At 47.5% G+C, this 22,347-nt stretch overlaps 1 protein-coding gene across 1 annotated transcript in view; it reads right to left on the bottom strand.

Annotated features, from left to right (window-relative positions):
• The window catches only part of MYRIP (myosin VIIA and Rab interacting protein), a 224,643-nt gene that overhangs the window by 39,248 nt on the left and 163,048 nt on the right, over nt 1-22,347 (bottom strand). The window contains exons 10-11 of the mRNA XM_055557436.1: nt 20,476-21,104; nt 5,243-5,482 (exon numbers count right to left, since the gene is read on the bottom strand). Of these exons, the coding sequence (XP_055413411.1) occupies nt 5,243-5,482; nt 20,476-21,104 (869 nt within the window). The remainder of the gene's footprint in view (nt 1-5,242; nt 5,483-20,475; nt 21,105-22,347) is intronic.

The following is a 22,347-nucleotide window of genomic DNA, read 5'->3' as shown; positions in this document are numbered from 1 at the left end:
TAAGTGGTAAAGCTTCTATTTTCCCCTACAGCCAGTTGTTTAATAGAATCTTAGAAAAGAGGTGTTGATTCCTCAACAGGTATAAGGCCTACTGAGATCAGTACAGCTTGTAAGATACAAGTTAGGATTGAACCTTGCATTCAAATTAGCACCAACTGAAGATGGAGACACGCTTCTCAAATAATGCTACCTAGAGTGAGAGATACTGAATCCTCATGCGGATGGTGAGCCGTTTTACAAGGGCGAGACACGTGTGGACAGTACTTGACTTTATGTGATAGCAACACGTGTTTCACAATGCGTTAAACTGCAGAGACCTACAGCTCTGGGCTTTCTCGAACAACGGTCAATCTGTCTGCTTGACCACTGACCAGGACTGTGTTTCTATGCGACTTGATACTAATTAATGAGGAGTGGCTGTGAGAAGATGTACAGATTTGTCTCTTATTTGCAGAGAAAGGCACTTACTACTTTTTGCTCAGTACTTTGATGAGAACTATTTCATGAAACTGTGGATAGGGGAGATACCTGCTGGTCTGTGACTCCCTTGTGAAAATTAAACACAATGATTCAGTTGCCTGTGATAATTAATAAACAAAGACATTTAAATAATGCCTTTAAGACATTGCATGTACAGATTTGACTATAAGGCAAGAATTCACTAATCTGGGTCTTCAACAAACACTCATTTTCCATAAGATTGACATACAGGACATCTTCTGTCATAAATAGTGTCATAAATGATGCTTATTTCAGGAAACAAAAATGTATTTAATTCATGACATGTCTAGAGCCATGAGACTTTGGAGCCAAAAGGGACCTTGGGGGTCTCTGCTGTAAGCCTAGGAGATAAGGGGTTTGTGGGAGATCCAGCCCCTGCAGGTAGCCTCCAAACTCCGGCCAGGAGTTCCTGGCCCTTCTTTGCATCCTGCCCACAGGAATGCAGTACCTACATATCTAGAGGCAGATGATTCTAGGAAGCATTTTAGCCAGCCCTTTCTCCCGTAACCATTGGCACGGTCACCTGCCTAGTGGTGGAGGAGAAGCAAAGGCTCATTCCTGGGCTTGAAGGATCCCAGGGTATGGAAAGTTGACCACTGAGGTTCAATGGAACCAATTTGGCTTCATTTAAAAATATAACCCTCTAGGAGTCCAGATTTCTGGACTAGCCCCAAGCTTTACAAGCTGGTTCTTCAGGTAGTTAAAACTCAGATGGCAGTGATCATCCTTAACTCATCCTCAGGTGTGGAACACCCAGCCAAAGTGAATCAACTGTAGGGACCAGTTCTGTCTACAGCCAAGGGCTGTAGTCCAGGTTGTCCAGCTCCCGTCCAGGAAAAGCCTATTTCTAAAATGGTTCTTCTGCTGCTGGACAAGACTGTGAAGCCCTAATTTCTACATGGGTTGTCATACTAAGGACACTGACCTGCTGCTGATGTCCCTGTGTTGATGGGAATATGCACATTATTCTGCTATGGACCCCAGATTGCAGAATCCGCGGTAGAGGCAGGAGGGATGTGAAGTTTGGATGAGGCTCTGTCTGTATGAGGGATCCTCCAGGTCAGGCAGAGGCTGCTAACAGTCAGCTAGGCTTTTAGATTTCCCCACTGCTCAGTCATAAACACTGCAGTGAGTGTTTGTGATTTGGGGCTCCACGTGTTCTCTGGTTTGGTTACTGTCTCAGTCTGGTTTCCCCAAAAGCAGACCCCAAAACATGGCTTCGAGTGCTTGGAGTTTATTTGAGAAGTGGTCCCAGAAACCAGTGGAGGAGTGGAGAAGAGAGGCAGGGAAGGGAAGACAGCCTGCTTGAGCTGGTCCTCACTGCAGGTGCCCAGAGCAAGATCTACTGGGCATCAGTGGGCAGCATACATCCAGGGTCATTGCCCCAGCGGAGGCAAAGGAGCTGGAGGATTTATACTCTATCAGTCACTGGATAGGGCTCTTTTCGGGGAGGGGAGCACTGCCTAGACTGTGCTTCTAGACCAGTGTCTAGAGTCTAGACACTCCCAGCCTGCCCACTGCACAGGAAGGGGCACTCCTGCTGTGTCAGGGACCCCCAGGCAGGTGGACCTTGGGCCAATGTGCAGCAGCACAGTAAAGAGATGAGGCGAGCACTAACAGTTTCTGGAACAGTCTCTTTAGCCCAGATTCACTCCCCAACCAAGGTGTGTGTGTGTCTGCGTGTGTGCACTGCACAGACTAGTTGTGGTCATATTACAAGGGAAGTCATATTTACTCTGGTCCTGAAGGTGGGGACCTGGGAGGTTCTGATGCAGTATTTTCCCCATCCCATTCTTCAGAGCGTGACAAAGCACCGCATGTGGTTAGAGACCTCTGGCTTGACACTGCATGCATGGATGGGAAATAGGTACTAAGCTCTTCCTTCAGTGCCAGCACAGGGGTGTCATTTCACAACAGCGAAGTTTCTTCTCCTTGAGGTTGTTAAAGGGGCTCTGAGGTTATTACTATTTGCTGGGCTCCAGCTTTGTGTTACGCCTATGCTGTAAAATTCAGTTGTCTCAACTCTATAAAGGGGCATGGTTATACCCATTGTACAGATGAGGCCAACGTGCATTTGTCCAATCAACCGTGAAGACCCAGACAGGGTCCTAGGGATAGATATAAAAACAAGGTGCACATGGGCTTGTTGACATGCTGGGAGCAAGTTCAAGGGCCACAGGGCAGCTCCAGCCGCTGAGTGGACAAAGGACTGGAGGGGCCACAGAGGGCAGCCAGGAGGTAGGTGTAGTGAACAGACAAGAAAAGGCCTGGACTTAGAACCAAAGTCCAGAGTTTGCAAACTGCATGGCTGTGTTTCACACTCTGTCTAACCCTGAAGCCTCTCTCTACACCCTTCTGATTGTAAACAACCTTCCATAGATGAACCTCTATTTCTGTTTTCCTTTAATCAGAGTAACCCATTCTTGATGGAGAAAGATATATTAATTTTCTCTTTTGGTTTGCTATCTGCGTTTTTATATACACTGATTCATGGTTGGTGGTGGGAAAGACTTTAACTTTGGGAAGCTGGCACATTTGGGAGTTTGGATAAAAGCAATGCCCCTGATTTCCTACTCAGCGAGGGCACAGGGCAGGGTGGAGGCAGGAAGGGTCAAAGTGCCCGGGACTTTCCTCCGTTTCCTGTTCACATTCCGCCCAGGAGAGCCCAGTACAGATGGGTGGCTGTGCCTCCAGAAAGTGAGGCTTGCAGGTGAATGGGGGTTGAATGTGCCGGACTCATCCCAGCCCGGCACCCCACTGGTACAGCGTGAGTTGGGACCACGAGGCAGCAAAGTCAGTAGGATGTAGAGTCATCGTAAGAAACAACACACTATGCTTCAGTTGCCCTCTGGCTCTCAGCCCTAGCAGACAAAATGTGACTGCAATGGGGCATCGGTTCAAGCAACAGAGAGGATCAAAGCTCATAACTGGAGAGGAGGCAAGGGGTTGGAGCCTACATCCCAGGGAAGGGCTGCCTGTGAAGGCCAGAATCTGCTCTCCGCACACCAACATGCCAGGGGAAAGAGGGATACGCCATCCCCAGGCACAGGAACTGGCTGGTTTATGAGGGAGGATTCAATGGTTATGGAGGATGGGCTGGGAATGAGTGAAAGGCAGAGTGTGAGGTGTTGGAAGGTTCAGGGGCTCAGCCACGAAGGAAGGTGCAGACTCCTCTATGGTGGTCCCTCCTGGGCTGGCCAGCCCCCTGCTGAGCACCCCAGCAGACTGCTCTATGGTGGTCCCTCCTGGGCTGGCCAGCCCCCTGCTGAGCACCCCAGCAGACTGCTCTATGGTGGTCCCTCCTGGGCTGGCCAGCCCCCTGCTGAGCATCCCAGCAGACTGCTCTATGGTGGTCCCTCCTGGGCTGGCCAGCCCCCTGCTGAGCACCCCAGCAGACTGCTCTATGGTGGTCCCTCCTGGGCTGGCCAGCCTTCTGCTTAGCACCCCAGCAGACTGCTCTATGGTGGTCCCTCCTGGGCTGGCCAGCCCCCTGCTTAGCACCCCAGCAGACTGCTCTATGGTGGTCCCTCCTGGGCTGGCCAGCCCCCTGCTGAGCACCCCAGCTTGGCTGCTCAGCAGATGAAGGGGGCTCACGGACTATATATATGGGTTACCAGCAGTCATTAGCTGAGAGAGCCTACTCTCAGAATAGGGAAAAAATGGATCCTAAGTACAAAGAATTTGAGATATTACCAGACAAGATGTAATCTGAGTTTCAGAAGCAGCAGCTTATAGAGGAAGGAGCCTGTGACTTGAGGCCAAGAGGTTTGTGATGCAGCCTCCGAAACTTACTAGCTGTGGGCCTTGAGTGAGGACCTTCACGACTAGTCTCAGTTTCTTCCTCTGCACATGGGGCTGTGTCTGCCTCAGAGGTTTTACGTTAAATGAACTGACACATGCAAAGCACCAGACACATAGGAGACGCTGAACAAATGCTGGCTTCTCCCCTGCCACCGGAGGCAGCGGGGTCAAGTCTAGGGTGGACGTACTTAAGGAGGAGCTGTAGGGGGAACCCAGGCATGTCATGGAGGATGGTGGGAGAGAGGCTGGGATCCCTTCTGCCAGAGGTAGGGTCTGTTTTCTGTGGTTTTCACACAGCGTCCCTTGGAACTCGGTGGCCTACTTGGGCCTGGAAGGAAGAGAGGACGGTGGGACTGAAGATCAAGTGATTGGGGTTTGGGGGACCCCTCGGACCAGCAGTGTTTGCATCTGATTAGAACCCTGGGATTCCATATAAGGTTTGTTTGGGAAAGGTTCTAAGTAAGTCAAGCCCAAATCTGAAAACTGCAGAGATAGTGACCTAGAAGGCAACTTTCAGTGCGAAGACTTTATACTATGAGATGAAGCTTTAGCGCTGGCTAAAAGAGGGCTGGCTAGATGCCCTCAATCCACAGGAAACATTCCTTGGGGGGAGGGTGGTGTGAAATAACACAGCTCTTACCAGTAAGAGAGACTGTGGGTACTACATTACAGACTCGAAAGGCAAGGGCTGTCTTGATGAAAGATGGGATATGAGAGGTCTTGGGAGATATCCAAGGACACGCGGGGCTGTTTTCCTGATTGAATAACTCTGCATTAATCAAGTCAAGTTTTCCTGGGCTCTCCCAAGTGCACAGGGATGGGCATCTTAGAGAGTGCTCTTTGGGGTCTCAGCACATCTCAGCACAAATACAGAGCTTCGCCCCAGCAGCAAGAGACCAGGCAGAGATTGGGCCGTCTGCTGTGACTTTACAGCCCTTACCTTCTTCAGCTCTTCCTGGACACTCTGGCTGTTGTCTTCAGAGGACAGACTTTCCTTCTGGTTCTCGGACTCAGTCTTGGGCTCGGATTCCTGATCTTCCCCAGAAGAAGTCTCCTTCTCACTCATTTTCCTTGCTAGCTCGTACAGCCTGTTCCTCCGTTTCTCTCCTGTGGTGTCTGTGCCGGCCCGGGGGTGCCGAGCCTCACTACTGGTGTCAGTCTCTGATAAACCACCTGGCACCTGAAGGAAAGCCAGAATCACAAGCTAAAGACCCTCTGCTACAGCCATGTTGTTCCCGATAACCACCAGGTAAAGGTCAGTCCTTTACAGCAGGCTTCCCTGATGGCTCAGCGGATAAAGAATCTGCCTGCAAGGCAGGAGACATAGGAAACGTGGGTTCAGTCCCTGAGTCGGGAAGATCCCCAGGAGAAAGAAATGACAACCCACTCCAGTATTCTTGCCTGGGAAATCCCATGAACAGAGGAGACTTGTGGGCTCCAGTCTACGGGGTTGCAAAAGTCAGACATGATTTAGCAATTAAACCACCAAAGGTCAATGAAAATGAAGGTAAACTAACCAGAAAATGAGGTTCTTGCTTGATCTGCTTTCCCTATGGATGAGCTCTTACTTTTTATTCTTACTTTCTCAAATATATGCATCTTAACACTTTGTTAGAACTTTAGGCGGAACCAATGCAATACTGTAAAGCAATTATCCTTCAATTGAAAAAAACAAAACTTTAGGCAGGTGAGCATCTGTAGTCAGAAAAGTGAATTCAGTGTTTTTCATTTGCAGAATACTTATCCAGTGGCTACTAGGGGCAACCATGTGCTGGTACTGAGGATGCAGGTCTGAGCAAACCTCCACTAGCTCCCAGTGGAGGAGACACTAAAACCCTGCTAAGTGCAGAGAAGCAGGGGTGGGGATGGAGGCTCTGACAGCCCTGCTAAGGGGCGCCTGATGGGAGGGCTGGGAGTTAGGGAAAGCTGGCTTGTGGAAGTGGTGTTTGAGTTGAGATTCAAAGTGCAGCAGTTACCCAGCTAAAAGGGAGAGAGGAAAGAACCGTATTCTGGGCAGATCACAAAGATTTTGAGATGGTGTGAGGTTCTTGTGCACACATAAGGAATATTATGCCACCTTCCCTTGATAGTCACACAATTACATCTCTGGCTCCTACCATCTCCCTAGAGCTCCCTCTATGAGTAGAGCCCTGATCGGGCCTGGGAAACTCCAGGAAGACATGGAAATCATTAAGTCTCACTCTATTCTTCACCTCATGTTGGACAGATGTGTATGGAATTTTAACAAGATAACCCCCAGCGTACCATCAGGGTCCACTGCACACAATATTAGCTTTTGAATTTCCTCTCTGAGTTGTTCTATCTGTTTAAAAGCCTTGGTCTTTCATGACTTTTATTCTTTATTGAAGAACTCCCGAAGAACAAAGAGAAAATGTACTAATTCTGTAAATAAAACTCCTTCCATCTTGCAATTATTATCTGGGTTCATTGGACCCTTTTATAAATCTAAGACACATGACGAGATTTTCATGATCTCATTTTCCTTATCTTTGGAAATATTTTGCTGTTTTATTATCCTGGGAATTATCTTTCATTACTCATCAAATACTTCCAATTATGCTAAAAAAGAGACTAGAATAACAAAAGAGAAAAATGGAATTACTTAGAAGGATGATTCAACATGGAAATAAATCATCGTCATTTTGAGTCTGCTTTTAGCTCACTGTATACAGTTGGGAATTCAAAATTTTTCATAATGGCAAAGGAAAAAAACTGAGAGAACAACATTTCACAATTATTAGATGACTCAGAAGATGAAGTTGGAGAGCAGCTCCACAGACTTGAACGATGATGGACGAAATTGGTTGCCTAAGTAAAATCTCAGACCAAGAGTCTTCAGATAACAGTGGCCTAAGTGAATTTTCTCAAACCCAAGAATCAATAAGTAAACAAAGAATTGATGAGTGAACAAAGAATCAATGAGTAAACAATGTATCTATCAGGATAAGAGAAAAGATGGTGTTTTCATTCAGTTTGTCATTCGACAGGAATGGCTTCATCACACAGCATTTCGCAACAAGAATCTAGACCATCCTGTTCTGCTAAAAAGGTGTGGCAGATTCTTTATGAAGTTCATGTATCAAATTTGCTTGATTCAGTTTATAATTGGACAGATGCTTAAAAGGGAGCTGTTTATATAAAGGCAATTAAAAGGAGACAGATGATAGAAGTGAAAACAAAAATCACCGGACTGATAAACAGGGTCCCTCGGATGATGATTTTTTTTTTTTCTGGCCCTGAGTAAGAATCAATGGTGAGGACCTCATGAAAGGTGGCCGATGCCCCCAGGATGCTTGAGAAGGAGGCCTGTGGTCTTAGGACTTGGGGGGAGCTCCACGGGAAGAATGGTTTCTGAGCAGGTTCTTGAGAGATGAGGAGCATTTTAATATGTTGACATGGGATAGGCATTGTTGGTGAGGAAGCAGCAGGATGGTTAAGACCCAGGGTGCATGAAGCTGCTCTGCACAGTTAGAGGAATAAGGCTCAGAGGTGGAGAGCATGGGGAGCTTCGGGGTGTGGAGAAAACAGGCCTGGGTCAGACTGCAGAGGAGTAAGCGTCTGCCAGGTGGAGCTAGTGGTAAAGAACCCACCTGCCAATGTAGGAGACCTAAGAGATGAGGGTTTGATCCCTGGGTTGGGAAGATCCCCTGGAGGAGGGCATAGCAACCCACTCCAGTATTCTTGCCTGGAGAATCCCATGGACAGAGGAGCCTGGCAGGCTACACTCCGTGGGCTCGCAGAGTCGGACACAAATGAAGCGACCTAGCACAGCACAGCAGGCGTCTGTCTAAGGAGTGAGCTTTACCTGTCAAGTATCTCTGGGCTCTTGGGTCTCCCCAGGCTGCTGGTGGCACCAAGGGCACTCAGAAGCTGGCTCATGGAAGATCTTGGGTGTTCCTGGAAGGTGAGCACCCAGGAGCTCCCTAGAGTAGAAATGAGGTAGCTGACCAGGAGCTGCACGACAGGGTTGGAAGTGGATGAAAATGAGACCTGAGGTGGGGCCTGAGGGAGAGATCCAGGGTTCTAACTGAGCACACAGGGGCGGAGCCTTAGACACTGGTGGGATGCCCAGGCTGGGGGCCAGTGCAGAGGATGACTTGATGAACAGGGGCCCCATCACTAAGAGATCTGCAGGGACCAGGAACTGCTCAGCTCTCAGAGGACGCCAGAAGACCCCTCACAACCCAAGATGGTGAAGCTGGAGAAAGTGGAGGGGTTGGATGACTGGTTATTTACTTTAAAAATACAGTTTTAAACAGAAAGTTGCAAGCGGCTAAGTAAGCGTCTGTTGGATTGGCTGGTTTTACATTCCTGGCTCTTCAGAGTGGGGAGACTGATGAGGAAATTTAAGGGAAAAAAGTTGCCTTTTCTTTGCATATTTCTATTTAGTGTGTGGAGTGTGTGCGTACATGCTCAGTTGTGTCTGACTCTTTGTGACCTCATGCTCTGTAGCCCACCAGGCTCCTCTGTCCATGGGATTCTCCAGGCAAGAATACTGGAGTGGGTAGCCATTCTCTTCTCCAGGAGATCTTCCCGACCCGGGATCAAACCCGAGAATCCTGCATTGGCAGGTGGATTCTTTACCACTAAACCACCTGAGAAGCCCCTAATGTGGCTGCTGCTGCTGCTAAGTTGCTTCAGTTGTGTCCGACTCTTCACGACCCCATAGACTGCAGCCTACCAGGCTCCGCCGTCCATGGGATTTTCCAGGCAAGAGTACTGGAGTGGGGTGCCATTGCCTTCTCTGCCTAATGTGGAGATTCTGGCTAAATAAGGATGATGTTATTGTTGTTCAGTTGCCAAGTTGTGTCTGACTCTTTTCGACCTCATGGACTGTAGCCAGGTTCCTCTGTCCTCCACTATCTTCCAGAGTTGGCTTAAATTTATGTCCATTGAGTTGGTGATGTTAGCTAATCCTCTGCCACCCCCTTCTCCTTTTGCTGTCAGTCTTCCCCTGCATCAGGGTCTTTTCCAGTGAGTTGGCTCTTCATATTAAGTGGCCAAAGTACTACAGCTTCAGCTTCAGCATCAGTCCTTCCAATAAATATATGGGGCTGATTTCCTTTAATATTTGATCACTGGTTTGATCTCCTTGCAGTCCAAGGGAGTCTCAAGAGTCTTGTTCAGCACCACAATTCAAAAGCATCAATTCTTCAGCACTCAGCCCTCTTTATGGTCCAACTCTCACCTTTGTACATGACTACTGGGAAAACCATAGCTTTGGCTATATGGAACTTTGTTGGCAAAGTTGATGTCTCTGCTTTTTAATATTCTGTCTAGGTTGGTCATAGCTTTTCTTCCAAGGAGCAAGCGTCTTTTAATTTCGTGGCTGCAGATTTTGGAGCCCAAGAAAACAAAATCTGTCACTGCTTCCATTTTTTCCCCTTCTATTTGCCGTGAACTGATGGGACCAGATGTCATGATCTTAGTGTTTTGAATGTTGAGTTTCAAGCCATCTTTTCACTCTCCTCTTTCACCCTCATTAAGAGGCTCTTTAGTTCCCCTTCACTTTCTGCCATTAGATGGTATCATCTTCATATCTGAGATTATTGATATTTCTCCTGGAAATCTTGATTCCAGCTTGTGATTCATCCAGCCCAGCATTTCTCATGATGTTCTCTGCATACAAATTAAATAAGCAGGGTGACAATATACAGCCTTGTTGTACTCCTTTCCCAATTTTGAATGAGTCAGCTGTTCTATGTCTGGTTCTAACTCTTGCTTCTTGACCTGCAAACTGGTTTCTCAGGAGACAGGTAAGGTGGTCTGGTACTCTCATCTCTTTAAGAATTCTCCACAGTTTGTTGTGATCCACATAGTCAGAGTGTAGTCAGTGATGCAGAAGTAGATGTTTCTCTGGAACTCCCTTGCTTTCTCTATTATCCAATGAATGTTTGCAATTTGATTTCTGGTTCCTCGGCCTCTTCCAAACCCAGCTTGTTCATCTAGAAGTTCTTGGTTCATGTACTAAGCCTAGCTCGAAAGATTTTGAGCATTACTTTGCTAGCATGTGAAATGAGTACAATTGTATAGTAAAAGTTTAAATACCTGATGACAGAATACTCATTCAGATAAACTAACATATCTTCTTTTCCAAGAGATTCTCTGTGGTCTGCAAGTTCTTTATCAGTTCAGTTCAGTTCAGTTGCTCAGTCGTGTCCGACTCTTTGTGACCCCATGAATCACAGCACACCAGGCCTCCCTGTCCATCACCAGCTCCCTGAGTTCACTCAGACTCACGTCCATTGAGTCCGTGATGCCATCCAGCCATCTCATCCTCTGTCATCCCCTTCTCCTCCTGCCCCCAATCCCTCCCAGCATCAGAGTCTTTTCCAATGAGTCAACTCTTCGCATGAGGTGGCCAAAGTACTGGAGTTTCAGCTTCAGCATCATTCCTTCCAAAGAAATCCCAGGGCTGATCTCCTTCAGAAAGGACTGGTTGGATCTCCTTGCAGTCCAAGGGACTCTTAAGAGTCTTCTCCAACACCACAGTTCAAAAGCATCAATTCTTCCAAGTCCTTTATACTAATCTTTAATTTTTCGTTTTTGTTTCATTGATACCCTAAAAAAAGCACATTGTGGGTTACAGGGCAACCACCTTGCCACTGAGTGCTGCCAGGGGATTGCCATTCCTTTGTTTGATTTATGCTTCTGGTGGTGCTAACAGGTCTCTTACATTGACAGTATTTAAGTTTTAATGCAGCCATTCTCAAACCGGATACCGTCTGAAAATTCTTGGGTAATCCATGAATTCCCAAGATTGAGAAATACAAAAGTGGGCATAAATGGAGGCGATGGGGACGTGAGGGGTGGAGGAAGAAACTGGAGGGTTCCTGTGGCTGAGCACGGCCATGTGGTGTGGGTGAACACTGCTCCGGGTGCTGCACACACAGAATCTCATTCAAGAGGCCCAGTCGTTCCCTCTGTATCCCTGAGGACACTAACATGAGTAGGCTGTCCAAGGTCATGTGGCTAGAGCGTGGCTGAGCTGAAGATGGCCTGACCCTAAAGGCCAAGCTCTTTGCATTCTTCCAAGATAAAGCTAGAAGCTCCACACTAAACCACACTCCTTGGAGGGAGACCAGATTGCAGAACCGCAGAGCAGGGGAAAAACCCGAGATGCAAAGGATTTAACCTCTTGTTTCACAAGGGGAAATTATAAAGGGGTGAGGAGATCCTTTTTCTAGCGGCACTCTGGCGATGGGTACTCAGATTTTCTCAGTCCCCCTGTCCTTCAGTCAGCCTGGTGGTCTGTCTTTATAGACCTTGGAATCCTGCCTGCTTTAGTTCAGAGCAGCTTTTCTCCACCTCAGCCTCATCACCACCATCATCCAGATTCTCCGCACGTTTTAAGGGAGGAAAGTCAACGTCTTCCAGGCTGGACAACCCCAGTCCTCGCTTCACTTTCCCAGAGCTCACCTTTCAACCGTCAGGTCACTCAGGTGGGGTGGTGGGAGCCTCTGGTCTCCTCCATCCTCTCCAAAGGAGGCCCGCTAAAGGATTACTCTCAGAGGTCACACGTCAGACCTCTGAATATACCTGGGTGTGCTGGTGGCCCTCGTCAGCCCTGGTGATGAAAGATTCTGAACCTGACCTAAAAATCAGAATTTCGGCAGCTTGCTTTTAGGTATTATTTCAGTCGACTACAGAGGAAAGCCCCAACAGGCTAACTAACCCTAGACACTCTTTACACAGCAAATGGCTGTGGTTCTACGTACAAATCCCTTGGCATACACAGTGATCCCGAATTCGAGAAGAGCAGAAAGAGCCTGGGGCTAGCCGACTCCACCTGTGCCCTGTTTCTTCTGCGGGCCTGGGAAAGCTCTGTCTCTGGTGCCTTAAGGTGGAGGTTTATCCTCTCCCGATGTATTGATGTTAACCCCAAACTAGATGTATTCACATGCTGTACTCTGGTGAATAAGGCATTTTTAAAAATAACTGGTGTGATAAGAACAGTCATACCAACAAAAATATACATCAAATCCTTGGTCAGCTTAACAGGGTGGAAATGGGAAGGTGGAACCTGGAATTTTATCAGACAATGCTGAAATCCATCTGCCTGCCTCGAGGAGCACTCCTCCCCGCGCGGGGGTCTGAGTTGGGCCAGTGGACCTGCACGGGGGGGCCCGGGCCTTGGGGACCAGTCTGGTGAAGGGGGTTATGGGAGCTCAGCCCCTGGATGTCAGCTGGAAGGCTCAATTTTAACTTTTATAGTTACAGGTCGGTTGTCCTGGTGTGATTCCCAAGCTGTTCTCTGAGTCCTTCGTATTATAAAATTGACTTAAAAATAAACAAGATAAGTGAAAGTATTAGTTATCCAGTCTTGTCTGTCTCTTTGTGACCCCATGGACTGGAGCCCACCAGGCTCCTCTCTCCATGGGATTCTCCAGGCAAGAATACTGGAGTGGGTCATCATTTCCTCCTCCAGGAGATTTTTCAGATGCAGGGACTGAACCCGGATCTCCTGCATTACAGGCGGATTCTTTACCACTGAGCCGCCTGGAAAGCAGTCCCCGCTCTAGAGAGAGCTCAACATTTCCCTCATGGGGTGAGCACGCCTTACAGGAAGTAAAGGCTTTAACTGACAGGTAGCCCCGCTATTTAATATCCACCCAAAGTAAGGCCACAATTTAACTACAGCAAAACAAAAGTCATCATTTTTGGCCCATCCATCCTAAGTCCCTTCAGTTGTGTCCAAGTCTTTGTGACCGTATGGACTGTAGCCAACCAGGCTCCTCTGTCCATGGGATTCTACAGGCAAGAATACTGGAGTGGGTTGTCATTTCCTTAATATCCAACAGAGTCCTGGTTAAAAATGTAAAGCTCTGAGCACTTGTGTTCATGCACATTTCTCTTCCCCACTGGGGAGAAAACTTAATAATTCATCAGGGCCTATGACACAAGAATGTTAAAGAAAAACTGTTATATACAGTAAATATCTCATTGCTTTCTAGACTTGTTCTCTGCAACCAGCTAGTCATGGAGGCACCCAGAAATTCTCACTAACAAGGGGAATCACTTGACAGGTCGTTGTCTAAGATTTTTCTTCTGTGCAGGGGGTATTTGATCATACGTGCTCTCAACTGTTTCCAAGTTACGATCTGTACTTGCGGAGGCTGCTGTGGAGGTGGGAGTGAGAGGCATGAAGAACCGGCCGCCTTGTCTCAGAGCAGCTATTTAAGTTTTCATGTAAAGGAAGGTTCCATGCTAACAAGCTATGAAAATCAACGGTGAGGAATTGGGGTGGAGAAGTGGGGACTCTCACCCTTTAGTCTGTGCCTTGGAGGGAATTCAGATACAGTTTGAATTAGACCGAAGGGCTTGCTTGGGAGCGTTCTCTTAACACACCTCAGCGGTAGGTGGATCTGACAGGCGGCTCACTGTTCGCAGGTGGGGGGTGTTGTCACTCCACAACCACCTTGCATGGTCTTGCAAGACGTCTCAGAGTGCCTCTCTTTGAATTCAGAGCTGTACAGCGCTCATGAACCAGGGCCTGGGGGAGACAGCCATTCACTCCTTTACAGATCCCACAACCCGATCCAGGAGCAGCTCGGACCCGTAGAGGTCAGGTTATTTTGGCCCCTCATAGGCCCAAGCTGATTGAGCTGTCCCTAGAGTCATGTACTGGCCCACACTGACTGACACGGTGAGAAGCAGCCTCCAAAGTGTGTGTCATTTGAAGCAGTTTATGGAGGGGGCTGTATTTATTCTGTGTTCTCTCCATAAGGACCCGTGGGATAAATTTCTCTGGGATCTCAGCTCCAGGAGCAGCATCTTTTAAGGAATGGATTTATCATTCTAATATGGCTTCCGTGACTCGGAAAACTACTCATAGTTTCCTGCAGATATAAGTTTAATTATCCAATAATGATTTGATGACAACAACGTTAGATCTTACCTCATGCTGTGTGCGTGCTGTGCTTAGTTGCTAAGTCGTGTCTGACTCTTTTGCGACCCTTTGGACTGTAGCCTGCCAGGCTCCTCTGGGGTTTTTCAGGCAAAAACACCGGAGTGGGTTGACATGTTGTGACATTCCAACATGACACTTCCATGTTGGAATCTTCCCAACTCAGGGATCAAATCTGCATTTCTTGAGTCTCCTGCATTGCAGGCAGACTCTTTACCACTGAGCCACCAGAGAAGCACTTCTTACCTCCCATTATCCCCAAAAGTAAAGTACAGATGGACTAAAGAGCTAAATGTAAAATTCAAAACTATAAAGTATTAGAAAAAAACAGGAAAACATTCTTAAAACCTTGGCAATTTAAAACTTTCTCAAACAAGACACAAAATTTAAAGGAAATGAAAATAACTGATAAGTTATTAGTAAAAAAAGCAAAATGGCTGTCTGAGGAGGCCTTACAAATAGCTGTGAAAAGAAGAGAAGCGAAAAGCAAAGGAGAAAAGGAAAGATATAAACATCTGAATGCAGAGTTCCAAAGAATAGCAAGAAGAGCTAAGAAAGCCTTCTTCAGCGATCAATGCAAAGAAATAGAGGAAAACAACAGAATGGAAAGACTAGGGACCTCTTCAAGAAAATCAGAGATACCAAAGGAACATTTCATGCAAAGATGAGCTCGATAAAGGACAGAAATGGTATGGACCTAACAGAAGCGGAAGATATTAAGAAGAGATGGCAAGAATACACAGAAGAACTGTACAAAAAAGATCTTCACAACCCAGATAATCACGATGGTGTGATCACTGACCTAGAGCCAGACATCCTGGAATGTGAAGTCAAGTGGGCCTTAGAAAGCATCACTACGAACAAAGCTAGTGGAGGTGATGGAATTCCAGTTGAGCTATTCCAAATCCTGAAAGATGATGCTGTGAAAGTGCCGCACTCAATATGCCAGCAAATCTGGAAAACTCAGCAGTGGCCACAGGACTGGCAAAGGTCAGTTTTCATTCCAATCCCAAAGAAAGGCAATGCCAAAGAATGTTCTAACTATTGCACAATTGCACTCATCTCACACGCTAGCAAAGTAATGCTCAAAATTCTCCAAGCCAGGCTTCAGCAATATGTGAACCATGAACTTCCTGATGTTCAAGCTGGTTTTAGAAAAGGCAGAGGAACCAGAGATCAAATTGCCAACATCCGCTGGATCATGGAAAAAGCAAGAGTTCCAGAAAAACATCTATTTCTGCTTTATTGACTATGCCAAAGCCTTTGACTGTGTGGATCACAATAAACTGTGGACAATTCTGAAAGAGATGGGAATACCAGAACACCTGATCTGCCTCTTGAGAAATTTGTATGCAGGTCAGGAAGCAACAGTTAGAACTGGACATGGAACAACAGACTGGTTCCAAATAGGAAAAGGAGTTCGTCAAGGCTGTATATTGTCACCCTGTTTATTTAACTTATATGCAGAGTACATCATGAGAAACGCTGGACTGGAAGAAACACAAGCTGGAATCAAGATTGCCGGGAGAAATATCAATAACCTCAGATATGCAGATGACACCACCCTTATGGCAGAAAGTGAAGAGGAACTCAAAAGCCTCTTGATGAAAGTGAAAGTGGAGAGTGAAAAAGTGGGCTTAAAGCTCAACATTCAGAAAACGAAGATCATGGCATCCGGTCCCATCACTTCATGGGAAATAGATGGGAAAACAGTGGAAACAGTGTCAGACTTTATTTTTCTGGGCTCCAAAATCACTGCAGATGGTGACTGCAGCCATGAAATTAAAAGACGCTTGCTCCTTGGAAGAAAAGCTATGAGCAACCTAGACAGAATATTAAAAAGCAGAGACATCAACTTTGCCAACAAAGTTCCATATAGTCAAAGCTGTGGTTTTCCCAGTAGTCATGTACGAAGGTGAGAGTTGGACCATAAAGAGGGCTGAGCACCGAAGAATTGATGCTTTTGAACTGTGGTGTTGAATAAGACTCTTGAGAGTCCCTTGGACTGCAAGGAGATCCAACCAGTCCATTCTGAAGGAGATCAGCCCAGGGATTTCTTTGGAAGGAATGATGCTAAAGCTGAAACTCCAGTACCTTGGCCACCTCATGCGAAGAGTTGACTCATTGGAATAGACTCTGATGCTGGGAGGGATTGGGGGCAGGAGGCGAAGGGGACGACAGAGGATGAGATGGCTGGATGGCATCACTGACTCGATGGACGTGAGTCTGGGTGAACTCTGGGAGTTGGTGATGGACAGGGAGGCCTGGTGTGCTGGGATTCATGGGGTCGCAAAGAATCGGACACGACTGAGCGACTGCTCTGATCTGATCTGATCTGATTAGTAACAAAATGTTTTGCATATAAAATATACTTAAAGTTAAGGTGAAAGTGATAGACAAGGGGAGAGTATTTTCAGTGTGTAACCATCAAAGACCTAAGATCTACAGTGTAATTAGAAAATAAAACTAATTTCTAAAAATCAAGAAGAAAAAGTCTGACAAAATAATAGTAGGAACATATAAATGTGTCTTTCACAGAAGAAAAAAATGCAAATAGCTGTAAATATAGGGAAAAATATTCAATTTCAGTAGTAACTATGTCAACTAAAAAGAAATATATTTTTTTCCTCACATAAAGTTGGCAACAGTGTAACAGACTGACAACACCAAGCATTGTTGACAGTATGAGAAAATGTGCTTCACAGTGTGTGGCTATGCAGGCTGCTGGGAAGTTTGGAGAGTTTAATTTGGGGAGTACTCATTAAAATTAAAGATCCATTTATGCCTCAAGTCAGCAAGTCTACTCCTGTACTTGTAGAAAGAGGTTTGCACACTGGTACTTTCTGTGGTATTGTTTAAAACACCAAACACTGAAAAAGTCTTGAATATCCATCATTACAGGAACTATTGAATGTGGATCCCTCCCCTCCTTGGAACACTGGGGAACTGAGGGGGTTGGATGTTTGGAGCAACACTGGTAAAGTTCTTTTATCATCAGCATGACTTAGGATTGTCCTTGCCTGGTGCAAGGTGATAATAAAAAGACTGACTTGGATTTGATTTATTATTGTTTTAAAATTCTCATCAGGCAATGCCTGCATATTGCTTGCATCCTGGGCAAATTTCTCCCACTCCCACACTCCCCCCTGGGGACCACTGGGATGCTGAGATCTGTGTGCTCTGACCTCTGCATCACTTACTGTTAGGAAGAAGGGGTGGAAGAATAGAGGGAGTAGGATGCCCATTTTGTTGAAACACAGGTGCATTTACAGAATACTATTTCTCAATGTGCTATACATATATGATGCACAAATACAGCTGTAGTCGTTTGCTGGGAGAGAGCAGGGGTGTAGGGGTGTGGTCAAGGCAGACTATATCTCTGGTGGTTTAGTCACTAAGTTGTGTCCGACTCTTGGAATCCCATGTACTATTGCCCGCCAGACTTCTCTGTCCATGGGATTTTCTAGGCGAGAATACTGGAGTGGTTTGCCATTTCCTTCTCCAGGGGATCCTCCCAACCCAGGGATTGAACCCGGGTCTCCTGCACTGCAGGCAGATTCTTTACTGACTGAGCTACCAGGGAAGCCCGACTATATCTGTATGTTTTAATAACGTCTATGTTATTTATATATTTGCATATATACATATAAGTATGCGTGCATGCATACTAAGTCACTTCAGTAGTGTCTGACTCTTTGCGACCCCGTGGACTGTAGCCCGCCAGGCTCTTCTGTCCATGGGGATTCTCCAGGCAAGAATACTGGAGTGGGTTGCCACACCCTCCTCCAGGGGACCTCCCCAACTCAGGGATCGAACCTGCGTCTTGTGTGTCTCCTGCATCAGCAGGAGGGTTCTTTATCACTATGCCATCAGGGAAGCCCTTATAAGTACACAAATAGTTAAAAATATACATTTATATACCTTTTCTTTTTTGAGGGGAGAACTGCCCTAGTAAATTAAACAGAAGGGAGGACGGAGAGGAGGGCCAAGGTTTTGAGGTCCCCAGAAGTTCAATGCCATCGCCACCTAGTGGGGAGGAGAGGACACTGCCAGGGAGGCAGGTAGCCTCGGTCCTGGGTCCTTTCTGCTGGCCCTCGCCTTCTCCCTGTTGATGCCTCCTAAGGCTCATCAGCAGAAGACAACTTACAAGTCACCTTAGAATAAATAGGGAACTTCAGGCACCTAGTGATGATGGATAGGTGGCATTTTATACTTGCATTTCAATCATGCAGACAACCCCCAAGAATATCGCTTGAGGCAAGTCACCCAGAGTCCCTGGAAAACTGTCTCCACTTGAGCTAGATGATACTGAATCACAGTTGAACAGAATTTTATAAATTTTTCATTTACGATCACGACAAACTCACATGGCAGATTTGTAATGATCTTATTTTACAGAGGAGAAAGTGAGAGCCTGGACCAAATTTCTAAGTAATATATTAGCAGATCAGGCAGCATTGATGCTAAATCCTGTGATCTGAAGACCTCTGAGGTCATGACTACCTTAAAGGGGGCCCCAGGATCAGAGACCTGGCTGACACATTCATAGAAGCTGATACATTTACTGTAGCAGATGCTGGTGATGTCCCAGGCTATATCCCCCTTGACCTACATGAGTTGCCCACAGCCATGGGGGACAGTTTCTGACCTGCTGATGGTTTTCCACCTCAGATCTAGTCTCTCTCCATCTGAGGGATTTCTCAGGCACCATTCATGCAAACCTGTGTATAAAGTTTAGACCCACCCTGGGTGGGGCCTCTCTCTACCAGTGGGAGATAGGAGACTGGGTAACTGCTGCCCATCTTCTAGGGGCAGAATTCTGAGCTGTGACCCACTTGGCTTCTCAGCAGGTCCCTGGTGGGATGGAGCCCCAGCGGCCTATGTTGTATCTTCACCGGCCTTTCTCATTTCTTGGTTTCACTCTTGGGTTTCCTGGGATTGCTTCTCTCAAAATCTACAACCAAATTTCTAATTCTAGACCTGCTTTTTGTGGAACCCCAACTGAGAATGCAGGGCACGGTAGCTGGGTACTATGGGAGACGCAGTGATGTTCAGAGAGTGGGTGTGGTTTCCCTAGGGGCATAAAACGTCACGATAGTAATGTGACCTGTGATCTGTGACCTGTGTAATGTGAGTGGCAGTGATGATGTGCCTACAGAAGACAGAGGCAACCTGACTAGCTCTTCCACAGGCTCGCAGTTTCAAACGGTTCAAAAGGGCATTTGAACTTTCCAGGCTTTGCTGGCGTCACTTTAGAAAACATTGCTGTGGGAAGGCCCCCGTTGGCATCACAGAGTTTAATACTCAGTCCACGGTGATCACTGTGGAAGAGACCACCATGGATGGCCAGGGAGAGGTGAGGGCAAGGTCACAGCATGTTCATAGACCCGGAGCTGGGGATGAGCGGGGTGTTTCCAGAGAATAGCAAGTTAATCTGGATGTGGGTCCACAAACTACCTGACACTGTAAGTAAAAAGAGAGAGAGAGTGCATAGAGGAGCGTTTTTCTAGGGAGAGATTCTGTAGCTTTAATCAGATTCTCTAAGGGGGTTCATGAGCTAAACCATGAGGGAGGAGGCACTGAGGACTCTCGAGATGGCTTGTGATGGGAGCCAAGAATCACAGATGTTAGTAAACTGTGCCCTCAGTTATGAGAGCGAAACAACAGTGCCTGTGCCGTTGTTTGTGTTCTAGGAGAGAGCTCAGCTCTTTACAAAGTTATCTTATCCACTCATCACAACCATCCTCTGAAGTGGGTTCTAATATTATCCCCATTTGACAGATGAGGAAACTGAGACCTAAGAAGATGCCTTGTCCAAAGTCACACGGCTGGATTTGAACACAGGCAGGCTGATTCTAGACCCCATCCCCTAACTCCATGCCAGGGGCCCTCAGACTTTAACGCACAGCAGAATCACCAAGACAGCTTGGGCTCCATCCCCAGAATGTTGGATTCAGCAGCTCTGGGGCAGGGCCCAAGGATCTACATTTCTAATAAGTTCCTAGGTGCTATGGTTGCTGCTGGTCTGGGGGCCACACTTTGCAAGCCCACTTTGAACTCTAAGCTCTCATCTCCAGAGAGGAGGGTACACCTCTGAGAGTTGTGACCTGTGTCAGCAGCAAAACCAAGTTAAGAACCTGTGTCTGTGGATTCAGAATCCAGGACTCTCCATGCCACTCTTGCTTGGAGAGGGGCACAGCCTACTTAAAAATGAGTGGGTGCTTATGTGCACCCCGCTTTATTACCTGATGTGTGTCCAGCTCCGGGGGATGGCCGCTGGGGGAAGGCAATTCCTTGCTTAGCTCCTCGGAGGCCCCCCGGGCCCTCCTCCACCTTCTGGCCCTCCGATCTGTGGCATGGGGGGCCTCCTCAGGCTCACTGCTGTCTGAGGTCTCCCTGCCAGCTGCCTGAAGGTTGAAGTTCACATCCAGTTCTCCCTGTAGGTGCATCTTCTCGGCTGCGGGGTTCCGGGGGGCCTTCCTCTGCAACCAGGACAGCCTGGCCCGGTGCCCAGCTTCTTGGGATGAGCCCACCGAGGAGGTCTCCGAGTCGGACCACATGGCCTCGGGGTTGGGTGAGGGCCCAGAGGAGGCAGAAGGGCCTTGGTCTGAGCCCAGAGCCTGTGTGGGCTGAGTCTGGGGTTCCCCGGGCAGAGCCCGGGGCTGCAGGCACAGCGTGCTCAAGGCCTCCCTCCAGTCAAAGTCCTCCTCGCTGTCGGAGCCCAGCTCATCGTAGGCGGACGCCACGCTGGAGGCCGCCTCCAGGGCCTGAAACGCGCCGCTCTTAGGCTTGGCCAGCAGGTGGGTTGGGGGCAGAGCCCCATCCTTCAGGGCCATCCAGTTCCCATCGGGGCTCTGCAGAACTGGGGCCACCACTGCGGGCAGGAGGGAGAGAAGCCAGAGAGGGACTGTCAGCACCTCAGAGCGAGGGGCCCCTCAGACAGCCCTCCTCCTCTGTCCCCCTCTTCCTAGAGCTCTTTCTGGCCTCCCCGCCCAGAGTGGGCTCCTCCTTCCCTGAGTTGCTGTGATAGCCTTTCTGGTTTACTCCAGTATCCATCCTGGTTTCTGGCTGACCATGCAGAGGGCTGGGCCCTCCTCCCTGGTGAGAGGGGCCCTGCGGCAGGGGCTGGATCTCAGTCATCCTGCACTGTCCCGAAGACAGCTCGTGTGGAGGAAAGAGCAGAGGCTGGGAAGTCAACTGTAGGGATGCTGTGGGCTGAGTAAACCCATCTCCAGCTCACACTGAGAAACTCAAGAGCAGGGACTGTCCTCAGACCGTTATTTCCCCGCACTGAGCACACGTGGTATAAACGGCAGATGCTCAGTCAAGGTCTGGGAAGTCAGAAAGTGTCTGGGGGGATACGAATTTGTCAAAGACACTGTCAAGACTGAAGGTGGGTTTACTCAGAATCCCTACAGTTGACCTCAGCCGTGGACCAACAGGCTCCAGAGCTGGCCCTTTCCCTGAGGCATAAACAGAACCTCTGAAACTAGTCCATGGACATTAACTTTCTGGGATGACCTCTGTACCTCCTCTGTTCTACATTTCTGCTCTGCTGAGATGGAGCAGTGCCCCCAAGGAGTAACCTGCTTCCTGCGAAACAGATCAGACATCTTTCAAGACTTCTGGAGTTAGTCTGGACAGCTTAGCATGTCAAGGGCCGAGTGGTCCTCAGAAAAACCAGCTGTTTTCTACGCAAGTGCTTTCTGTTCTTTAAGTCTTCATCCTGAAGGGTGCATGGAGTTTTGAGCTGCGTATGAAATCTTTTTTTGTATGTGGTGTTGTCGAGCTAAGTTTTTGTTTCTATGCAATGACAAAATTACACGTAGGTGCCTTAGTTTAGAGAAATTTATGCACAAAACATGTTTTGAAAACCAAGATCCTTCACAAATTTATTTGGAATGCTCATAACCCAGCAGGAACTGTTTTGTGAAATGGACTGTCTGCTAGAAGTGCTTATAAAACCTCCTAAGTTTGTCCATTTCTTAGTCTAAATTTTGAAATGCTCTTGCTTTGTTATTTGCTTACTGTGGATACACTTGTTAACATGAGTAGCTGAAGAGTCCTGACACTTGGGTCTGGGGGCCACATTAGCTGTGGTATCTTGGACGCTGAAA

This window comes from Bubalus kerabau, chromosome 20, assembly GCF_029407905.1.
Source record: "Bubalus kerabau isolate K-KA32 ecotype Philippines breed swamp buffalo chromosome 20, PCC_UOA_SB_1v2, whole genome shotgun sequence".
NCBI classification, from domain to species: domain Eukaryota; kingdom Metazoa; phylum Chordata; class Mammalia; order Artiodactyla; family Bovidae; genus Bubalus; species Bubalus kerabau.
Note: the sequence above shows the minus strand (reverse complement) of the source record. Positions and strands in the feature narration are given on the sequence as shown.